Below are 24,499 nucleotides of genomic sequence, written 5' to 3' on the forward strand. Positions count from 1 at the left end.
GCTCCCTAAATTACAAAATGAAAATGAAATTCAAAGCAAATTACAATCAAATGAAAATAAACTATTCTAGATGATTCTTGTGGCCTTGATTTGGTGTTGTTGATGGGCCTTGCTTGCTTGAAGGGTAGAGTGACATAATTGATCCAAAAAGGATAATGATCCATTAAACTACACTCAAACGTTGCACCCCCCTTTCTTGAGTCGTCACTTTGTTCTCTTGTCAACCTTGCCAATTTGATGCCAAATATAGACTATTATACCTCGTTGGAAAGCTATGGATGTCAGCTTTCTAACGCAACTGGAAGCACCTCAATTGGATTTCTACAACTCGAGTTATACTCCATGGAAGGTGAAGAGGTCAGCTGGCCTGATTGCATGTTGGTACTATGCTCTTCTATGCACATTACGGGGCTGTTTTCTCCCTCAATTTTTAGTATCCACCATGCATGCCATATATGCTTGGAAAGCTCTAGATGTCTTCTTTCCAATGCATTTTGAATCACTTCATTTGGAGTTTTGTAGCTCAAGTTATTTATGTTTGAAGAAGGCATGGTCAAGCTGTTCCATATAACACGTTTAAGCTCCAGTTTAAGCTTAAACTAGAGCTTAAACGCTGGCACTCCCTGGAGGCACAAGCTCGAGCACGTTTAAGCTTCAGTTTAAGGTTAAACTGAAGCTTAAACGTGGAAATGAGAAAGCAACCCTGGAGGAGAAAAATAGTCGAACACGTTTAAGCTCCAGTTTAAGGTTAAACTGGAGCTTAAACGTGGAATGCTCCTGGTGCCTTTCTTACTTCTGGCGTTTAACCTCCAGTTTAAGGTTAAACTGGAGGTTAAACGTGGAAATGCTCCCCTGGTGAGATTCTCACTTCTGGCGTTTAACCTCCAGTTTAAGGTTAAACTGGAGGTTAAATTTCAATTCCAGCATTATATGGCTTGGTAGTTTAAGTTCCAGTTTAAGCTTAAACTGGAACTTAAACTCCACATGTGATATTCAAGCTTCCTTTATTGATTTTGTTGCTTCCTTGCCTAGCCTCTTCTTCCCTGAAATCATCCAAACAATTGCATCAAAGTCTTGCAAAATTTCATGAGAAATCTTCCATTCATAACATTCAAGTAATATAACTAAAAACTCATGGAATTTGCATCAAAATCTTCATGTTGAATGATTTAAGACAAGCATGACTATTTGGCCCAAATGATTACTTAAGGCTCAAGAAAATGCATAAAACAACTAAAAATAAAAGAAAAAGGCTAGTGAAACTAGCCTAAGATGCCTTGGCATCATAGTGTAATTACTTAAGTTCTAATACATCTAGCTTTAGTAATTATCCTTTTCTGAGATATTTTGACAAGTAACTTTTGGATAATCATCATCCAAAAGCCACGGCCTCCCTAGGACAGCTTGGATATCATTTTTGTTCTTGGAAAAGCTTAGAACACCATGAAAGAAAACCATGAAGCTTCCATGAACACCTGAGCTACTTTCTCCGTTCTTTCTCAAACCGAAACCCCTATCAAAAATCTAATCTTACCAAAGTGTTCACCTCTTCCTCCTCTTCATTTCTATGTCACTTTTCATGGAGTAAATCAAGGTATGAAGGCTGCTCCTCCTCCTTGAAGATTCGGCCATGGTGGTTCCTTAAGTTAATGATGTTTTCATCATGTTCTTTCTTAGGATCTCTTATTCAACCACCAAAAGCTCCAAGAAAACGTGATTTCTAGTTACTTTAAGGTGAGGAAAACCTTATTTTCACCATCATGAAGCTTCAGCCTTCATGGTTCATAAGATTCTAAAGTTGTTTTTGATGTTAAAATTGGCGTAAAAGTGCTTCTGGAAGCTTGTTTTGGTGCAATCTCGGACAGCAGCAAAGGAGGTAAGGTTTGGTAAATTAATCAATGATTGGCTGTGTTCTTGAAGTGTTAAACCAGATCTTGTTGCTTGAGATTTGATTTTGGGTGTATGTGTGAGGGTTTGATCATGTAAACTTGTTGTTTAATGCTTGAAAATCATATTTATGATGGTTTTGAAGTGGCTGTTGGTGTTGCTGGAAAACGTGACATTCCAGCCATGAAAATCATGATTTTTGATGCTTATTTGATGTATATTTGATGGCTGAAAAGTTTCTCTTTGGTTTGATAAAAATCGGGTTCAAATCGGTTTCCGAAAAGATTGAAAAACTAGCGGAAAATCAAGCAGAAATCTGATGAACTTTTGGAAAAAAAATGTTTTTAGTTTTTGGAAGAACATGAAAACGTGTATTCAAGGAGTTTTGGGGTCAAAATGCAATTATTAAAAAGTTTGGGGTTGAAAATTAATTAATCAAAAGTTGAGGGACTAAAGTGCAAATATTAAAAGTTATAGGGGTCAAAGTGCAATTTCCAAGAAGTCCGGGGGTCAAAATGCAATTTTTTAAAGTAAATTAAAATATTATTATTTTAATAATAAAATATTAATATATTATTTTATTAATAATATTATTATAACAATAGTATTATTTTATTAATAATAATAAAATATTGATAAAAAGATAGTTTTCCCTGAAAGCCTCAGGAAGGCAGATTTTGAGTCCAGAATTCTCTAATTTCCTTTACTAAACACCTAAGAAGAGGTATAAGAGAAGATATAGAGGTATATGAGGTAAAAAAACAAGATTTTGAAACATGTGTTTAAGTTAAAAAGAAAAGGAGTTAAAAGTGATATAGTTGTGTACTTGACCTTACAGAGTAAACAGAGAATTGTAAAATGAGCTTTTTGTGATGTTCTAATGCTTGATTTATGATGATTGCTAAGTGATGGAAAGTATGGTTATATGTGAATTATGAGCCTTCGGGCAATGTTTGTGAATGTTGTGCGGGGACGCCCGTATTGTGATGTTGCTTCCCAGACAGGCTGCGGTAGAGTACTACCAGCCCTGCAAGCTGAATGCTTGGTAGAGGCCTGACTCGCATACCTGCGGTATATTGAGATTTGAGCAAATACCAGCCCTGCAAGTCGAGAGTACTTGGTAGAGGGTATGCGGTACTTAATCTGGGATTATGTTCTGGGAAGGCCTTATCTGACCTAGAGGGTCGGATTGCGCCGGGTGCGGGTCGAAACCGACAAATGAGCTCATTACCTGCAGTAGGGACAGACATGCATCATACATGTTTGTGCATTATTTATTGCTAATCTTCTTGTATTCTTGTTCTATTCCTTGTTTGTTGGAGCATAACTGTGTGATTGCATATTAATGTGTGAATGTTCATTTATTTCCTATTTTCTCTCTTGTTCATGTCTTAGTTTATGTTGCTGTTATGTACATATTACTCTACATTTATTTATACTTCTATGACCACAGACATTATAAATGAACTTAACTGTAAACCCCGACCTTACTAAGAACTCCCCAGTTCTTACCCCTTACACCTCTACAGATGGACACGGGAGTCCTATTCTACGAGATTGATTCACCGTACATCCACGAGGACCCAGTGCGTGGCGAGTATTACATCTACTGTGCGGTACCTCATATCCGTAATTATGTAGTTCGTGGTAGACCTTTCAAGTACCCTATTAGGACAGCATATTTTAATCCCGATGCACCCTATGACTTTCCTTTATCTTGGTTACACACCGGCAGACCTGGGATACCTCATCCTGAGGAGCAGATGCCACCTCCACCTGACCATCCTCCTCCACCTGAACCTCCTCTACCTGATGACCCTATAGCTGCCCAACTTATCCATGAGGCACCTCCTGCATCTTTTGTCCTTGATAAGTGGGGTGTTCCTGTGTTGCCACCCGAGCTTGATCCTTTACCTAAGCCGATCGAGCCTCCTGTCTTTGATGAGCAGTAGGGACATGAGTATGATCAGATCATGGAGGCGCCACCTCCTTCTCCAGACTGTATTTTGTTAGGCAGCTATCCTTTTATGGTTCCTATGGCCAGCAGTGGTTCCTCTGCTATCACTCCGGCAGAAGAAGAGGACGAGGAAGAAGAAGATCCAGAGGAAGATCCTAACTTCATAGTTATCTCCTCTGACAGCGATGACGATGAGCCAGGCGAGGCGCCAGCAGGTGAGCATCACCATTCGCCCGGTGATTTTTCGTGAGGTACTCTAGACCAGGACTGAGGAGACTTTTTGAGACGCCTAGTCTAACTTCAGTACATTAGAGTGTCTCCCTCACTTTTGTTAGCATGATTAGAGGGAATAGGAATATTATAGAGCTAGGCTAGCCTGGGTGCCAGCTTAGGGGCTTTTGGTCAGGCCAGGCCCTGGGGCGTCTTATGTACATATATGTATATACTATATGAGTCACTGACTTAGGGGTGCTGTACTATAGCTCTATGCTTATATAACTTAGCCTCTTCTGTAACATGATGTATATTATAGTGTGTTGTTCCATATTTTGTTATCTTTTGTCTTATGTATGTGAACATTTAATTATCCCTAGATATATGGAAGGTATGCGACTTTAAATTATTCTTGTTAAAAAAAAAATTTACTTGTAAAATTTGCGGGGTTTTAACAACGTACAGGCTTATATTTATTAATTAATAATACAAAAAGGAAAAACAAGTTGGTAACATTCGATTTTTAGTATGATCTAGACATGCTAGAAGTTGGGTCGTTACAATTTGGTATCAGAGCAGTTCTTCCTGTTAGAGCCTGGGGAATGGACTGAATCATGCTTTATTGCATGCTCTGTGGTGTGTCTCATGCTTATAGGGTATCTATATGATATGTGTTGCATGAATGTCTTTGTGCTTTCATTCTGATAATGTTCACGCCCAACTTGAGGTATTAAGACTGATCACCTTGGTATTGATTGTTTGGTATGAACAGAATCAGGATGCCTCTACGGAAACGTAGTGATCGGGAAGGGTCTACTGTTAACAATTCGCCACGAAACGATGATAATCTGTTTGCTACGATTCACGCTATGGCTGAGGCTGTGCGTGAAATGGCGACTGCTACTACCCTAGCAGTTAACCGTCTGGGGGAATGTAATGGAGAGCGTAACAATGACCGTAATGGTGAGAATGGTGGGAACGGTGATGGAGATAACATGAATCATGATAGGCCTATGACATTAGCTGCTTTCTTGAAAGTTAATCCACCGAAGTTCAAGGGTACGACTGTAGCAACTGAAGCTGATAATTAGTTACGAGGCATAGAAAGGTCCTTGAGGGCACAGCATGTCCCGGAAGAACAGTATGTAGAATTTGCTACTTATATGTTGGAAGGGGATGCTCAGCACTGGTGGCAGGGCATTCAACGTTTACTGCAGCAAGATGAGGGTAATATTTTGTGGGATGTTTTCAAAGAAGAGTTCTATAAGAAGTACTTTCCTAGAGCTACTCGTGAGGCAAAGGAGATGGAGTTGATGCAGTTAAAACAGGGAAGTATGTCTGTTGCTGAGTATACAAGGAAGTTTGAAGATTTATGTCATTTTTCCAAGGTTTGTCAAGGGAATCCAGCAGATTTCGAAGAGTGGAAATGTTTGAAATTTCAAGGGGGACTTCGTGAAGATTTGTTGAACTCAGTGGTTCCATTGGAAATACGGAATTTTGCGAAGTTGGTTAATAAGAGTCAACTAGTAGAGGACTGTGCTAAGAAGATAGCTGCAGCTCGGATGAATTGCCCAGGATCTTCTTTTCAGAATTATAATCGGTATACAGCTCCTCAGGGAAGGAATTTTAAGCAGGGAGCAATGCCTTCACGAAGGTACAATCAAAATAGAAATGTTCATGCACGTCCTACAAGAGGGAATGGAGGAAGAATGAGACAGGATATGGGTAAGCGACCTCAGCAGGCGCGGATGTGACCAGTATGTAGGCAGTGCGGAAAGGAGCATGGAGGTAGACATTGTCAGCTTACAGGCGTTATCTGTTTTTCTTGTGGTCAGCTTGGACATATGGCTAAGGACTGTCCGAAGAAGCCAGTACAAGGAACAGATAAGCCGCGACAGCAAGGACGTGTGTTTGCTATGACTGCTGATGACGCAATAAAATCAGACTCCCTAATTCAAGGTCAGTGTTATGTCAAATCTCGACTCTTAATTGTACTGTATGACTCTAGTGCATCACATTCATTTATTTCTGAGACTGTTGCGCATGAATTGGGATTAGATTTCACCATGTTAGATTATAATCTAATTGTTCGTACACCCACATCTCAAAATGCCTTGACTAGTCAAGTATGTCAACAGGTGCCTTTTGTTATTGAGGCTAGGACTTTTATAGATGACCTGGTTTGTTTGCCTTTGTGTGGTTTAGATATTATCTTAGGTCTAGATTGGTTGTCCAAGCATCATGTTTTCCTTGATTGTTTTAAACGAATTGCTACATTTCCATCATCTGAAATGCACACTGAACCAGTTGAGTCTTGTACTTTCTATTTGAATTCCCTAAGAGTTATTTCTAGTAATAGTGGGTTAGAGGGTTACGTTCTACTATCGGCTAGCTCAGAAACTAATGAACAAGACTTAGAGCAAATCCGAGTGGTGAAGGAGTTTCCTGATGTTTTTCCGGATGATATACCTGAGTTTCCACCTCAGAGAGAGATAGAGTTTAGTATTGATCTGGTTCCTGGAGCCGGACCAATTTCTATAGCACCGTATCGGATGTCACCGTTGGAACTAGCAGAGTTAAAGAAGCAGTTGAATGAATTGATGGGGAAGAAGTTTATTCGTCCGAGTGTATCACCATGGGGAGCTCCAATGTTACTAGTAAAGAAGAAGGATGGTGGAATGAGGTTATGTGTGGATTATCGGCAATTGAACAAGATCACAATCAAGAACAAGTATCCACTCCCAAGGATAGATGATCTGATGGACCAGCTGAGAGGTGCGACAGTATTCTCGAAGATTGATTTGCGGTCAGGTTACCATCAAATTCGGGTGAAGGAATCAGATATACCTAAGACTGCCTTTCGAACTAGGTACGGTCACTATGAGTATACGGTTATGTCCTTTGGACTGACTAATGCTCCTGCTGTATTCATGGATTATATGAATCGCATTTTTCGTCCGTATCTAGATCAGTTTGTGGTAGTCTTTATAGATGATATCCTCATCTATTCCAAGACAGAAGAAGAACATGGAGAGCATTTGAGGATTGTGTTGCAAATATTAAGAGCACGGAAGCTATATGCGAAGTTGTCGAAGTGTGAGTTTTGGGCGACAGAAGTGGCATTCTTGGGACATGTGATCACACGAGATGGAATAACTGTAGATCCTTTAAGGATCAAGGCCGTAGTACAATGGAAGCAACCCAAGACAGTTACAGAAGTTTATAGTTTCTTGGGGTTAGCAAGATACTATCGGCGGTTTATCAAGGGTTTTTCACAGATAGATTTACCTTTGACTTGCCTTACTAGGAAGGAAGTTCCGTTTGAGTGGACAGAGAAGTGTGAAGAAAGCTTTGAAACTTTAAAGGAAAAGTTGACGACGGCGCCAGTTTTGGTGTTACCAGACCCACAGGAACCTTTTGAGGTGTATTGTGATGCTTCTTCTAAGGGACTTGGATATGTATTGATGCAGCATAGGAATGTGGTAGCTTATGCTTCGAGACAACTAAGACCTCACGAAAGGAACTATCCGACACATGATTTGGAATTAGCAGTAGTGGTCTTTGCACTTAAGATTTGGCGGCACTATTTGTACGGAGCCCAATTTGAAGTCTTCTCTGATCATAAGAGTTTGAAGTATATCTTTGATCAGAAAGACCTTAATATGAGGCAGAGGTAATGGATGGAATTCTTAAAAGATTATGATTTTAAGTTGAGCTATCATCCTGGGAAGGCAAATGTAGTCGCAGATGCTTTGAGTCGGAAGAGTTTGGGCATATCCTGGATGATGATCAAGGAAGAAGAAATGATCTCAGCCTTTGAAAACTTAAAATTAGGAATGAGAGAGACATCAAGAGGAGTTATTATGGCACGACTACAATTAACATCTGACTTTAAGATAGCTATTCAGCAAGCTCAAGCCTAGAATTCAGGAATGCTGACATTGTTAACACGGATGAAGGCAGATCAGCCGGAAGAGGTACGCCAAGATAAAGAAGGAATATGGAGATATAGGAATAGAATTTGTGTACCTGCTCAGGAGGACTTGAGAAAGAACATTCTGATCGAAGCTCATGAAAGCAGATTTTCTATCCATCCCGGAACGACTAAAATGTACCAAGATCTGAAGAAGATGTTCTGGTGGTCGGGAATGAAGAAAGATATAGCAACGTATGTTTCAAAGTGTCTGACTTGCCAGAAGATTAAGGTGGAACATCAAAAACCACCTCGAACCCTGAAATCATTGGAGATACCGCAATGGAAATGGGAAGAGATTATGATGGATTTTGTTACTGGGTTACCAAGAACCTCTGCCAGGCATGATGCAATTTGGGTAATTGTAGATCGATTGACAAAATCAGCGCATTTTCTACCAATTCAAATTGGTCACAGCTTGGAGAAACTCGCCCGGTTATACATTCAGGAGATAATACGATTGCATGGAATACCTTCATCAATTGTGTCAGACAGAGATCCAAGGTTTACTTCTAGATTTTGGGGAGCTCTACAGAAAGCTTTTCGGACGAAGTTGCACTTAAGTACAGCATATCACCCACAGACTGAAGGACAGACAGAATGAACAATTCGTACCTTGGAAGATATGTTGAGATCTTGCGTAATGGACCAACAGGGTAACTGGGACAAATACTTGCCATTGATTGAGTTTGCTTACAACAACAGTTATCAAAAGAGTATCAGAATGGCACCATATGAGGCCCTCTACAGAAGAAAGTGTCAATCACTATTATGCTGTATGACAAGGAGGAAGGCAGCTTTTTGGGGCCAGACTTGGTACAAGAAACTACCAAACGGATTAAGCACATTCGAGAGAAGATTCAAACTGCCCAAAGTCGACAAAAGAGCTATGCAGATATTAGGCGTAGGTCCTTAGAATTTAACGAAGGTGACCATATCTTCTTAAGAGTGACACCTACGACAGGAATAGGTAGAGCTCTTAGGACTAAGAAATTGAATCCACGATATTTAGGTCCATTTCAAATTCTTAAAGAGTCGGTCCAGTAGCGTACCAAGTAGCTCTCCCTCCTTATTTGTCACACCTTCATGATGTTTTTCATGTTTCACAACTCAAAAAGTATAATCCCGACGAAAGCCACATTTTACAACCAGAGACAGTACAGCTGCGAGCCGACATGACATATCAAACCCTACCAGTCAGGATTGTGGAACGAAGTGACAAACAGCTTAGAGATAAGACAGTATCATTGGTTAAGGTAGCATGGGAACAAACTGGAACTGAAGAGTACATATGGATGCTGGAAGACAAGATGAGAACAGACTACCCGTTTCTCTTTTCAGGTAATTGAAATTTTGAGGACAAAATTTTCTTTTAGGAGGGTAGAATGTAACGGCCTAGCCCCGAAGAAACGGCGCTTTTTCGGGATCAAACGGAATTTTTACAGAATTTTTAGGAATTTCTATGCATATAAGCACCTCCACTGCACAGGTGCTGCGTCATCAAGCTGCTGAGTCAGCAGCTTGATTGCACAGGACACCTTTCCTAATCTAAGTAGGCACGTCGCGAAAAGTTGCGTTTTTGAGCCACTTCGGGCCCGAATTTCAAAATTCTGATTTCTGTGGTTAGTCTCTATGTGACGAGCCGGTCACGAATTTCGAGAGAAAATTATATTAGTATAATATTAATATATTATTATTTTATTCAAAATATTATATTATTATCTTCTCTACTGTGATTAATGTTGATCTATGTTTAGTAATATAATAACTGAGCTTGAAATCTACCGGTAACGGATAATACCGGCATTCTTAGATGAACTTAGCACTGCTAATACTTCATCATATATCTTTTATTCTTATGATTATCCAGTTACTAGTGTCATTTACACTAAGTAACTTAATGTTTATCCATTAGTAGTGTAATTACTTAAGTTCTAATACATCTAGTTTTAGTAATTATCCTTTTCTGAGATATTTTGACAAGTAACTTTTGGATAATCATCATCCAAAAGCCACGGCCTCCCTAGGACAGCTTGGCTATCATTTTTGTTCTTGGAAAAGCTTAGAACACCATGAAAGAAAACCATGAAGCTTCCATGAACACCTGAGCTACTTTCTCCGTTCTTTCTCAAACCGAAACCCCTATCAAATATCTAATCTTACCAAAGTGTTCACCTCTTCCTCCTCTTCATTTCTATGTCACTTTTCTTGGAGTAAATCAAGGTATGAAGGCTGCTCCTCCTCCTTGAAGATTCGGCCATGGTGGTTCCTTAAGTTAATGATGTTTTCATCATGTTCTTTCTTAGGATCTCTTATTCAGTCACCAAAAGCTCCAAGAAAACGTGATTTCTAGTTACTTTAAGGTGAGGAAAACCTTATTTTCACCATCATGAAGCTTCAGCCTTCATGGTTCATAAGATTCTAAAGTTGTTTTTGATGTTAAAATAGGCGTAAAAGTGCTTCTGGAAGCTTATTTTTGGTGCAATCTCGGACAGCAGCAAAGGAGGTAAGGTTTGGTAAATTAATCAATGATTGGCTGTGTTCTTGAAGTGTTAAACCAGATCTTGTTTCTTGAGATTTGATTTTGGGTGTATGTGTGAGGGTTTGATCATGGAAACTTGTTGTTTAATGCTTGAAAATCATGTTTATGATGGTTTTGAAGTGGCTGTTGGTGCTGCTGGAAAACCTGACATTCCAGCCATGAAAATCATGATTTTTCATGCTTATTTGATGTGTATTTGATGGCTGAAAAGTTTCTCTTTGGTTTGATAAAAATCGGGTTCAAATCGGTTTCCGAAAAGATTGAAAAACTAGCGGAAAATCAAGCAAAAATCAGATGAACTTTTGGAAAAAAAAATGTTTTTAGTTTTTGGAAGAACATGAAAACGTGTATTCAAGGAGTTTTGGGGTCAAAATGTAATTATTAAAAAGTTTGGGGTTGAAAATTAATTAATCAAAAGTTGAGGGGCTAAAGTGCAAATATTAAAAGTTATAGGGGTCAAAGTGCAATTTCCAAGAAGTCCGGGGGTCAAAATGCAATTTTTGACAGTTAAATAAAATATTATTATTTTAATAATAAAAATTAATATATTATTTTATTAATAATATTATTTTAGTAATAATATTATTTTATTAATAATAATAAAATATTGATAAAAAGATAGTTTTCCGTGAAAGCCTCAGGAAGGCAGATTTTGAGTCCAGAATTCTCTAATTTCCTTTACTAAACACCTAAGAAGAGGTATAAGAGAAGATATAGAGGTATATGAGGTAAAAAAAAAAAGATTTTGAAACCTGTGTTTAAGTTAAAAAAGAAAAGGAGTTAAAAGTGATATAGCTGTGTACCTGACCTTACAGAGTAAACAAAGAATTGTAAAATGAGCTTTCTGTGATGTTCTAATGCTTGATTTATGATGATTGCTAAGTGATGGAGAGTATGGTTATATGTGAATTATGAGCCTTCGGGCAATGTTTGTGAATGTTGTGCGGGGACGCCCGTATTGTGATGTTGCTTCCCAGACAGGCTGCGGTAGAGTAATACCAGCCCTGCAAGCTGAATGCTTGGTAGAGGCCTGACTCGCATACCTGTTGTATATTAAGATTTGAGCAAATACCAGCCCTGCAAGTCGAGAATACTTGGTAGAGGGTATACGGTACTTAATCTGGGATTATGTTCTGGGAAGGCCTTATCTGACCTGGAGGGTCGGATTGCGTCGGGTGCGGGTCAAAACCGACAAATGAGCTCATTACCAGCAGTAGGGACAGACATGCATCATAATTGTTTGTGCATTATTTATTGCTAATCTTCTTGTGTTCTTGTTCTATTCCTTGTTTGTTGCAGCATAACTGTGTGATTGCATATTAATGTGTGAATGTGCATTTATTTCCTATTTTCTCTCTTGTTCATGTGTTAGTTTATGTTGCTGTTATGTACATATTACTCTACATTTATTTATACTTCTATGACCACGGACATTATAAATGAACTTAACTATAAACCCCGACCTTACTAAGAACTCCCCAGTTCTTACCCCTTACACCTCTACAGATGGACACGGGAGTCCTATTCTACGAGATTGATCCACCGTACATCCACGAGGACCCGGTGCGTGGCGAGTATTATGTAGTTCGTGGTAGACCTTTTCAGTACCCTATTAGGACAGCATACTTTAATCCTTATGCACCCTATGACGTTCCTTTATCTTGGTTACACCCTGGCGGACCTGGGATACCTCATCCTGAGGATCAGATGCCACCTCCACCTGACCATCCTCTTCCACCTGAACCTCCTCTACCTAATGAGCCTATACCTGCCCAGCTTATCCATGAGGCACCTCCTGCACCTTTTGTCCTTGATGAGTGGGGTGTTCCTGTGTTGCCACCTGAGCTTGATCCTTTACCTGAGCTGATCGAGCCTCCTGTCTTTGATGAGCAGCAGGGACATGAGTATGATCAGATCATGGAGGCGCCACCTCCTTCTCCAGACTGTATTTTGTTTGGCAGCTATCCTTTTATGGTTCCTGTGGCTAGCAGTGGTTCCTCTGCTATCACTCCGGCAGAAGAAGAGGACGAGGAAGAAGAAGATCCAGTGGAAGATCCTAACTTCATAGTTATCTCCTCTGACAGCGATGACGATGAGCCAGGCGAGGCGCCAGCAGGCGAGCATCACCGTTCGCCCGGTGATTTTTCGTGAGGTACTCTGGACCAGGAATGAGGAGACTTTTTGAGATGCTTAGTCTAACTTCAGTACATTAGAGTGTCTCCCTCACTTTTGTTAGCATGATTAGAGGGAATAGGCATATCATAGAGTTAGGCTAGCCTGGGTGCCAGCTTAGGGGCTTTTGGTCAGGCCAGGCCCTGGGACGTCTTATGTACATATATGTATATACTATATGAGTCACTGACTTAGGGGTGCTGTACTATAGCTCTATGCTTATATAACTGAGTCACTTCTGTAACATGATGTATATTATAGTGTGTTATTCCATATTCTGTTATCTTTTGTCTTATGTATGTGAACGTTTAATTATCCCTAGATATATGGAAGGTATGTGACTTTAAATTATTCTTGTTAAAAAAAATTTACTTGTAAAATTCGCGGGGTTTTAACAACGTACAGGCTTATATTTATTAATTAATAATACAAAAAGGAAAAAGAAGTTGGTAACATTCGATTTCTAGTATGATCTAGACATGCTAGAAGTTGGGTCGTTACATAAGGACCCTTTTATAATTGCTTATGCTTCTAAGACTTTAGACGCTGCTCAGTCTAATTATACTACCACTGAAAAAGAGCTTCTGGCTATTGTTTTTGCTCTGAATAAATTTTGAGCCTACTTACTTGGTACTAAGGTGGTAGTATACTCAGACCATGCAGCTCTAAAATATTTGTTACCTAAAAAAGAGTCCAAACCAAGGTTAATATGTTGGATATTGTTGCTGCAAGAATTTGATTTAGAAATCAAAGATAGGAGTGGTTCCCAGAATTTGGTGGTGGACCACTTGAGTCGCCTAGAGCACATTAAGAATGTCTCCACTCCTATCAACGATGCGTTTCCATTTTCTAGCTTGCATGCAATATCTGAGGTAGTTCCTTGGTATGTACCTATAGCTAATTATCTTGTTAGTCATACCTTCCCTCCTAATTTTACTAAGCATAAAAAAGACAAGCTAAAAAGCAAATCCAAATATTATATATGGGATGACCCATATTTATGGAGGTATGGTGCTGACCAGATAATTAGAAGGTGTGTGCCTCAATCAGAATTCCAGTCAATTTTAGAGGCCTGCCACTCCTCTGAGAGTGGTGGACATTTTGGCCCTCAAAGAACTTCTAGAAAAATTTTAGACTGTGGATTCTGGTGGCCCACTCTTTTTAATGATGCCACTGCCTTCTGTAAATCTTGCTTCCCATGCTAAATGTTTGGTAATATATCCAAGAGGGACAAAATAACCCAACAGCTTATGTTATTCTATGAAATTTTTTATGTTTGGGGCATTGACTTCATAGGTCCATTTCCAAACTCTAGTGGTTTCTTATACATACTGTTAGCTGTAGATTATGTTTCTAAATGGGTGGAAGCAATTCCTACCCATACTGATGATGCTAACGATGTTGTCTCTTTTGTTAGAAATCATATTATCTGTCACTTTGGATCACCACGAGCAATCGTGAGTGATCAAGGCACTCACTTTTGTAACAGGAGATTAATAGGTCTACTGAAGAAACATGGCGTTGTGCACAAGGTAGCAACAGCTTACCATCCTCAGACCAATGGGCAAGCTGAGGTGTCTAACAGAGAGATAAAGCGCATACTGGAGAAAATTGTCAAGCCTCATAGGAATGACTGGAGTACCAGACTTGTAGATGCGCTTTGGGCTTATCGGACAACAAACAAGAAACCCATCGGAATGAGTCCCTTCCGCCTATTATATGAAAAGGCTTGTCACCCCACAGTGGAGGTGGAACACAAGGCTTTCTGGGCTGTAAGGGAATGCAACATGGGATTTGAGAAAGCCAGTGCTGAAAGGAAAGCTGCAACTAGCAGAACTGGAGATCCTTCGACTCGAAGCATATGACAACTCTAGACTATAGAAAGAGAAGGTGAAGGCTGTACATGACAAGCATATCAAGAGAAGAGAGTTCAGACCTGGGGAGCTAGTTCTCCTTTACAACTCAAGATTGAGGCTCATGCCAGGCAAGCTGATATCAAGGTGGGAAGGCCCCTATATAGTAGAGAAGGCAGAGCCATACGGAGTCTTCCACCTGAGTCATCCTTCAAGCTTCAAATTCATCAAAGTCAATGGACACTGCTTGAAGCTGTATCATGGTGAGAAAATGAAGGATCCACCAACAGAAGAAGATTGAGCTTGTGGACCGTCCAACTTAAGGACGTAAAAGAAAAGTGCTAAGTGGGAGACAACCCACCATCGTATGATCGTCCCTTGTATTCTTAGTTTTATTTTATTTTCTTTTTATCAGTGTTCATTCCTAATTTCTGCATCATCACCTGCATTCTGCATAAAAAAATGGTGTTCGACGCGCAAGCGTCTATGACGCATACGCGTCATGCGTGAATTCGCAACACCAAGGAAGCGAACCGAGAGTTGGGCAGGAGTGGCGCTGGAAGCGTGCTTTGCGCACAAGGAAGACCACGCGTACGCGTACCTCATGTGTGCGCGTCGCTTGCGCTTTCAGCAGCCCACGCGTACGCGTCCCTGACGCGTGCGAGTCATTTTCAATTAATAACCATCCACGTATGCGCGTGCCTGACGCGCACGCGTCATATGCAATTTTGGCCCCCAGCCCAGACTGAACAGAGAGTTGTGCATGCGCAGGGCTGCCTTCGCGCGATTGGCACACCCCAATGTCACGTGTACGCGTCCTAGACGCGTCCGCGTCACTTAAAACTTACACGACCCATGCGTACGCGTCGCATGCGACGCACAATTAAACCAGTACGCCGCCTGATTTCAATTCTTCCCTCCCCCAATCCTAATTCTTCCTTCTTTCTTCTTTATTCCTTCTTACTATGTACTACTTTCTTCCTCCCTTTTTCATCTTCTACCTCAGGTTCTTTTCTTCCTCTCCTTTACTCTTTCTTTCTTCTTTAAATTATTGCATTTATTTATTTTTCTTTCTTCTAAATTTTTCTTTTAACTTAGTTTTTTATGGTTTCTTTTTCATTCTTTTCTCATGTATTTTTATGTTGGTGTTTAAATTTTCTTTGGGTATTATTTTATTTTATTGGAACTTGCAGATACTATGAGGAGTAATTTGACAATTGACTTGTAATTTTGGCTCTCATATACATTTGGATACATTATTTTCATTCCTATTATAACTTGCACACCAAGTGTTTGTGAAAAAGCTTTTATGGCATTTTGAATCCTATTTTATTTTACTCTTACACTTTAATGCCATTTTTTCACAACAGTTGTACTCCACATGTATTTGGGATTATCATTCACAATTGTCATCATACACGTGCTCTTTAATTTGGCACATTTAATAATTGATGCTTGAGTTATGCTTCTCATGCCCATTACTTGCATACTTTTAGCTTCTTGCATCTAATTATTATGAATTGCCTTCTTGCTCTTAATTGATGTCTTACCTACATGTTGTAGCTACCTTGTATTTAGGCTATCATCTTTTCTTTGGCATTCATTATCCCTTGGAATTTCTTCCCTCCGAGTATAGTTATATATATTTAACAGTCTTCCTTTTTCCTTCTTCCTTAGGCATGGGTACCAAGAAAGGAAAAGAGAAGGCCACTGACAAGACACCAACAAGGCAAAGAACCAAGAGAACTCTGGGTAAGGCACCACCATCTACCAGCGTCAAGCTGCCAAGAAAGCCGGTGAAAAGGGTCATTAAAATTGATGAAGCAGAGAAAGCCTTTCCCGCACGGGACTCCACACGGTTCACTAACTGTTATTGGGAACAGATGTTTCCCATCCTAGCCGAGTGGAACTACAACAATGAGCATCTACTCATTGTCCCAACACACTTTATTGGTTTTGTGGAGCCCCGAATTGAGACGAGATAGTAGGGATTTTTGAGGAGGCAACCGCGAGAGGCCAACTTATCATGGGTAGTTGAATTCTACTCCAACTTCTACTTGCCTACTCTACAGACTGTCTACGTTCGTCAGCAGTAAGTCCCTGTCTTCGAAAGTGCCATACATAGAGTACTGGATCTTCCACTTGCCCAGAGGGATTGGATAGATGCATATCAAGAGGCTTCTCTCAAGCGCGCCAGATGTATCAGTTCGACTGGGATAGCGTCCTTGGAGTTATAGCCCAACCTGACAGCACCTGGATCTTTGGGCAGCATTGGTCGAAACCCAAGAAGATCTCAGCCCAGTCACTCACCTTGGAGGCTCGCGTGTGGGCACAGATTATGTCCCACTATATCTTTTTGAGCACGCACGAGTCCACCTTCACAGCAGACATGGCTATCTCATCTGGTGCATCCTAACAGAGCAACCTCTTAACCTGCCCCGACTCATCCGGCAGGTAATGGAACATGTACAGATTGCGGGTAACCTGCCTTTCCCCGCCTTGGTTTTAGATTTAGTCTCTGCAGCAGGTGTGTCCTATCGGGCAAGAGACACGAAGGTCATGATCCCTGGGGCTGACCAGTATGTCCCGAATGGGAAGTACATCAGGCCACCAGTTCCCTCTGCGAGCCGGCCTGCAGGCCCATCTTTGGATACTCCTCCTTCTCCTACTCCACCATCATCCACAGTACAAGCACCATCCCATCAAATGTTTCTTCAGATCCTTGAGAGGTTCGACCGGCAAAACCGGCGGATGGAGCAAATGGAGCGCCATAACAAGCACCGATACAACTATCTGAAGGAACTCATAGTTGGTACTGATGAGGGAAAAAGAATTCCACAAAAACTCACCGGCAAGTGTACCGGGTCGCATCAAGTAGTAATAACTCACAAGAGTGAGGTCGATCCCACAGGGATTGATGGATCAAGCAACTTTAGTGAGGTGATTAGCTTAGTCAAGCTAACAATGGTAAACTAGGAGAAATTTAACTAACAGAGAGTGAATTGTAAGAATTATAAATTGCAGAAAGTAAATTTGACAGAATCTTAAAGAGCAAAAAATGTAAAGTGCAGGGAATTTAAAGGAAGCAGTAAATCAGAACTCAGAACAATTGCAGAAGAATTAAATTGCATGAAAAGTAAATTCAGATGACAACAAACTCAAATATAAAGTTGCAGAAAGTAAAATTTGCAGAAAAGGAAATTGTAGCAGAGGATTGCAGAAATTGAAATTTCATAAACTGAATTCAATACTGAAATGTAAAAAGTGTAGAAAAATAAAAGTGTATCAAAGAGAGCTTTCTATTCTACTCCTACTCCTACTCCTACTACTGCCTACTACTACTGCAGCCTACTATCCGTGATAGATCTCTAATGAATGAAACTGATGTCTTTATATAGGCTTTACAAAATTACAAACAAATTACAAATCAAATGAAATTCCTGTTCTAACTATCTTTTGTGCCTTTGAGTGATGTTAATGGGCTCTGCTTGCTTTGGATCTTCAATGGGCTTGGAATCAGATTAATTGAACCACAATTCTGCTCCCAGGAGAACGTTTCCTTTTAAAATTGAGCGCAGCGTTCATTCACCCACGCGTACGCGTCCCTCACTCTTACGCGTGCTTTTGCATTTTTTTCCCAACGACGCATACGCATCACTTACGTGTACGCGTGGTCTTCAGATTTTGAGCTTGTGATGCGTACGCGTGCCATACGCCTGCGCGTCTATATCAGCGTTGACTTTGTGAACGTAGCCCTCGCTTTGACAATGCTGTCCCATGCGTACGCATCAGCTACGCGTACGCGTGGTCTTCGAAATTTGCAATTTCAATGCGTGCGCGTCATGTACGCGTGCGCGTCGATATCAATTCTTCAATCCCAAAGTTAGATCTGCCCGAAAATGCTCCTTTAGTTAACTTAGCGCTCTCTTTGCAATTGAGTGCTGATTGTGAAAATAGAGCACGCTTTCCTTGAGTTAGTCATGGGCCACGCTTTTAAAAGCGTGGCCTAAGGCTCCAAAGTGTGCCCAAAATTTCTCTTTTCTTCTTTTGAGCCTATTTTGTGCTTTTTTTGCTTCTTTTTCTCCTTATTTCCTACAAAGTTTATAAAATCAAAAGTTCAAAGCAATATACTATTTAAGCACAAAAACATTCAATATTTAGGCGTTAATCATTAATTTCTTGTATGTAAAAGCATAGAAAAACATGACATGATCACATGTCATCACAACACCAAACTTAACCCTTGCTTGTCCCCAAGCAAGAAAAGAATCATGCAGTAAGTTTTGACAAACCAAGGTGAGAAGAATAGCAATTTGATGTTCATGGTTGGCTAGTTTTATATGCATGCTTGATGGGTGAAAATTAGATTTCTACACAAACTCACCGGCAAGTGTACCGGGTCGCATCAAGTAGTAATAACTCACAAGAGTGAGGTCGATCCTATAGGGATTGATGGATTGAGCAACTTTAGTGAGGTGATTAGTTTAGTTAAGCTAAAAATATTGAATTGGATGAAATTGAAGCAACAGAAAGTAAATTGCAGGAATTATAAAGTGTAGAAAGTAAATTGACTGAAACTTAAAGAGCAAGAAATGTAAAGTGTAGCAAATGCAAAGGGAATTGGGTGTAGGGAATTTAAAGAAAGGAATAAAGCAAGCAATTGAAGAGATCTTGCGAACAAGTAACAGGAAGTTTAAATTGCAGGAAAATTAAATCAAGCTGAATCATGAACAGAATTGTAAAATTGCAGAAAAAGGAAATTGTAGCAGAGGATTGAAATTTCATAAAATGAATTCAATAATACTGGAATGTAAAAGTGCAGAAGAATTAAGTGTATCAAGGGAGCTTTCTATTCTATCCTACTCCTACTCCTACTGCTGCCTACTACTATTGCAGCCTAATTCTCTCTTTTTTGGAATGAAATTTATGCCTTTATATAGGCTTTACAACATGAAGAAATTAAATTGAAATTGAAAACAAATTACAATTTAAATGAAATTCCTAATCTAATTTTTTCTTGTGCCTTTGAGTCATGTCAATGGGCTTTACTTGTTTTGGGGCTTCAATGAAATGGGTCTTGGGGGTTTGGTTGCTCCCAGGGGAACGCTTAGTTGAAATAATAAGTGCAGCATTCACTCCCTCAGCGTGAATCTCTCGTGTACTCATTCTTCACTAGCGCTCCCTTAGTGAGCGCCATGTTGGTTCTTCAAGCGCTGCCCCTTTGGTGCGTAATTTCACTAAGCAACGCTCTCTTAATGAGTGCCGAGTTAGCTTAGTGAGAGCTACATTTGTGTACGGATGGCACATTCTTACCTCCCAAACTAGAAAAGCCCAAAAAAACTCACTTAGTGAGCGTGGCGCTCACTTTGGAAGTGAACGCTACTCCAAATGTATTTTTAGGCTTTAAAGATGACTATCACTTGTGCTTCAATTTCATGCTAAATATGGATTATTATATATTGTTGGAATTCTCTGAATGTCAGCTTTTCAACACAACTGGAAGCGCATCAATTGGACATCTGTAGCTCATGTTATGGTCCTTTGAAGAAGGCATGGTTGTGCTGTCATGGGTCGCCGATTTTCTTCCTTAGCGCTCTCTTAGTGAGCGCCAAGTTATCTTAGTGAGCGCTGTTTGGAGGCCAAAGTTACCGCCGGCTTCTGAGGCACAGACTTAATTTTCAGGCCATATTATTATATATCGTTGGAAAGCTCTGGATGTCTACTTTCCAATGCATTTGAGAGAGCATAATTCAAAACTCTACAGCTCATATTATCCTCCATCGAAGGTGAAGAGGTCAGCTGGCCTTACTGCAGGTTGATACTATGTTCATCTTTGCACTTTCGGGATAAGTTTTCTCCCTCAGATTTAGTATCCACTTTTCAGTGCCATATATGCTTGGAAAGCTCTAGATTCCTACTTTCTAATGCCACTTGAATCACCTCATTTGGAGTTTTATAGCTCGAGTTATTCTTGTTGGAGTGTGAAGTGGTCAGGGTTGCAAATCCTCTTTGCTCCTCCTTGAGTCTACTTCCAACTCTTTTGCCACCTTGGGAGTATGTTTATTCTTTTAGTGCTTTTATTGCTTCTTCTTCTATTATTTCCTACAAGGTTTATAAATTCAAAAGATCAAAGAAATATACCATTTAAGCACAAAAGCATTCAATATTTAAGCACTAATCATCAATTTCTTGTATGAAAAGGCATAGAAAAATATGACATGATGACATGTCATCACAACACCATGGGAAGCATTTAGGACCATATATGAAACATTTATGAGATAAAACAGAGAAGCATTTATGTCCTTATTTAGCAGGTAATTGAATTAGGACCATGGGGTTTTATGCAGACAAGATGCAGCTTAATTATTCTTTGCTGACATATATGAAATGTCTCTTTGAGGATTCACTAGAGTTACTGCTATAATGCCTTGTTCTTTTATTGATCCCTTTTATATTTTTCCTTCTTTCTTTTGCTTAGAAACTTATTTTTCAATGATAACTTAGTGTCAAGTGTTGCTGCAGCCTTTTGGCCCAATTTTTCTCAACACCTCTTCACTACAGACACTTGGCTCACAATTCTTCTTAGGAACATTGATGCCCAACACCTCTTTGGGTTACTAAATGCTTTATAACTAGGTTTTTCTTGATAATGGACTTTCAGTTGGTAATCCCGGATTAGTTAATCCAAGTTACCAAGTTTTAAAAGACTCCTCAGAACCTAATTGTCCAAGCATATCCTAGTACAAGAAGCACCACAGGCATATGTCCTAAGATCCAAGCTATTGGTGTCTAGCCTTATTGTCTGTTTCTTTTATTCTTGTTGCCAATCCTTAGTTTTTCTTTTCTTTTTCTTTCTTACTTTTCTTTTTCTAGGGACGTTCATTAATAAAAGGTTTTATAACAGCAAATAAGATCAAACTACAAAGAACATTCTATTCTGCAACTTTTATTATTGAGCTTATCATCCAATCAAGCAGTTACCACCATAAGTCTTTATTCTAATTCCTACTACATTGGACAATCAAAATTTGCACTATTTGCACTAAGTATCAAAGTAAACAGCAGCTTCTTATTCAGAATATTTCGAAACAGAGTGAATTTTGTGACAATACAACCTCCCAGGAGTGTCTTGAAGCTTTCCTTTTGTCATCATCAACCTTTACTCTTGCATTTCCCTTGGTGATGATTCTTTTAACAGGCTGAGTGTCTTTTCTACACAATTATTGGAAGTTGCTTGTTTTTCCAAGCACTTAGGCAGATGATTAGCGTGCATTAATTATTGTAGGTTCTTGAACTTACATTGGTGAGGGAACACCAAACTTTGTAGTCCCTTGCTACTGTCTATGATGCATCAGTTACATGAAACCTTGTGCTTTTGCTAAAAGTAATAAAACTAAAAACTAGAAAACAGACAATTGTTTAGTGGTTTCCCTGATTGCTTGGAGCTGGTAACCATTTATGCAGAAGTTGAACTGTGTTTTTAAATGAGATTTTTGGTGGAACACCAAACTTAGCATCCTTCATTCACCCTTAAATTATTTTGGTATGCAACACCAAACATAGCTCCTTGCAATACAGATAAGTCTACTAAACCTTTTTATTGAAATAGTTTAGGAAAAGAAAACTACCTCTGGTTGGGTTGCCTCCCAACAAGCGCTCTTTTAATGTCACTAGCTTGACATCCTTCATTCTTGCTCAACTTAATTTCTGACTCTCCTTCTCTTTGTCCCAAGGGCCTCCTAAATAATGCTATGCCCTGTGACCGTTTGCTATGAAATTGTTCTTTGTTGCTTCATCTAGGAGTTCAAGGCTTCCATAAGGGAGAACCTTTGTCACCAAGTAAGGGCCAGTCCATTTGGACTTCAGTTTGCTAGGGAAAACTTTGAGCTTGGAGTTATACAAGAGTACTTGCTGTCCTAGTTTGAACTCCTTCTTTGAGATCCTTTTGTCATGCCATCTCTTAGCTTTTTCCTTGTATATCTTAGCATTTTCATAGGCTTCCGGTCTAAACTCATCCAACTCATTTAGCTTTTTCCTTGTATATCTCAGTGTGACACTTTCATTTTTGATTTGATGCAATCATCCAGAATGGTTGAAAACAAATTGTTGTAGGGCAACACCAAACTTAGAATGTAATCATATGCCAATTTATTGAAATTAAACAAAACAAACAGAGAAAGTAAATAAAACAAAGGAATGAAATGTTACCTAAGGTTATGTTGCCTCCCAACAAGCGCTCTTTTAGTGTCATTAGGTTGACATGTTGTTCTTCACTTTCTTCCTCTTCTTCCAGTTTGTTAAGAGGAATGACCTCAAGGGGGGAGAAGATTCAGCTATTGTCCCCTATTTTGGTCTCTCCTTAGCAAGCTTCCTTTTTGTAAATTGCTTGTTTGAGCTTGCTTGCTGGATCAGGGGTAGGATTGTTTGCATTTGACCTTTTCTTGAATGTTGTCACTGGTATCTTGGTCACAATCCTCTTCTCGGTGCTCTTGTTAGTTGCCTTCACTTCTTGGATATCAAGACATGGTGGTTGTGTGTTGGTTGGAGCTTTATCTTCATCAAAAGCCTTTTGAATTGGTGGTTCAATGAGCCCTTCTTCTATGCACCTTTCTACCTTACTTGAGTATGAATTCTCTTGATTGACTTTGTCACTTTCTTGCTCTTCCACTTCCTCTTTTGCACTCAACATTTGACTTAATAGCACTTTCATGGAGGAGGTTTATTGATCTTCCCAGGATTTCTTCATCTCCTCTTCATATCTTTCAATCATGGATTCAAGTGTTGAGACGTTTTGGTTCAGGAAAGTTTGTAAGGGTTGTGAGTTTTTATGTTCTCTTGTCATCTCAAATGTCTTTTGTGGATATGCAAGTTCAAGTTTAAATACCTCCACCACCTCATTTTTCATTGAAATTTTGCTTGACACAGGTGCCTCTTCTTTTGGCTCTTCCACTTCCTCCTCCACATCCACTAATTGGTCTTCATCTTCCTTGCTCAGCAATGCTAAGTTTCTCTTCATTTTCTCTAAGTGCCCATCCATATTTTGAAGAAGGATTTCTTGTTCTCTCTAGGATTGTTCTTGCTTTTCCAATAATTCTCTAGACTTTTGAAGGGACTCCTCAACTACTAGCTCAAAAGATGAAGGTTGAGAGAAATTTTATGGATATGGATGTATTGTGGTGAGGTTATTTTGAGTGGTATGGAATGAATCTTCTGAGTTGTGGATTGAATTTTGTGAATGTTGAAATGAGTCTTCTATGTAGTGAAATGAATCTTGTGGTTTGTGAGATGAGTTGTATGGATCTTGGAGGAAACTTTGTGTTGAGGCAAAATCAAGTGAAGAACTGGGAGGTGAAGTTGGACAACTTTTCATAAATGAGTTGAAGGTTTGCTCAAGTGATGACGGCTCTTGATTATTGAGTGCTTTCTAATTTTGATCCTCCCAATCACAACTTGAGGAATCGTGGAATTCATCACAGTATGGATCATCTTGTGGAATTGGGGAATAATTTTGCATGAATTTATTGAAAGCACACTCTAGTGATGATGTCTCTTGATGAGTATCATATGGAGCATTAAAATTCCCTTCCCAGCCATAGTTTCTATCAGTGTCATAACAGTGTGATTCACTTTGTGCCTCTGGGAGGAAAGTTATTTCAATTGATTGTTCACACTCTTGTTGATATCCCAGTTACTATGAGGATAATGACATAAATCATTTTGTGATTCTGGACAATATCTCATGTGCTCTGCTTGATCAATTTGTGGTTCTGGAGCATATCTCCCTTGGTTGGGTTGCTCAGAATCTGTGATTTCTTGGTGATATTTCCAGTCACCATTAGAATAGTCAATTGGTGATGGTGGGTAATATTCCATGAAATTTGTTTGATCACAAGATGAGT

At 39.6% G+C, this 24,499-nt stretch overlaps 1 protein-coding gene across 1 annotated transcript; it reads left to right on the plus strand.

Moving 5' to 3' along the window:
- Positions 1-8,673: 8,673 nt before the first annotated feature.
- LOC148545107 (uncharacterized) lies at positions 8,674-10,772 on the plus strand. The gene is made up of 3 exons (XM_088499044.1): positions 8,674-8,934; positions 9,149-9,371; positions 10,693-10,772. Exons 1-3 carry the CDS (start codon positions 8,674-8,676, stop codon positions 10,770-10,772), a joined length of 564 nt encoding a protein of 187 aa, XP_088355170.1.
- Positions 10,773-24,499: the final 13,727 nt, after the last annotated feature.

Source organism: Arachis ipaensis, chromosome B9 (genome assembly GCF_059453495.1).
Source record: "Arachis ipaensis isolate K30076 ecotype BB chromosome B9, ASM5945349v1, whole genome shotgun sequence".
Taxonomy (NCBI): Eukaryota; Viridiplantae; Streptophyta; class Magnoliopsida; order Fabales; family Fabaceae; genus Arachis; species Arachis ipaensis.

Coding starts and splice junctions, on each gene's coding strand:
- LOC148545107 (XM_088499044.1), top strand. CDS start 8,674: ATGGACCAACAGGGTAACTGGGACAAATACTTGCCATTGATTGAGTTT. Junction 8,935..9,148: donor GAGCTATGCAGATATTAGGC/GTAGGTCCTTAG, acceptor CAACTCAAAAAG/TATAATCCCGACGAAAGCCA. Junction 9,372..10,692: donor CTACCCGTTTCTCTTTTCAG/GTAATTGAAATT, acceptor ATGGTTTTGAAG/TGGCTGTTGGTGCTGCTGGA.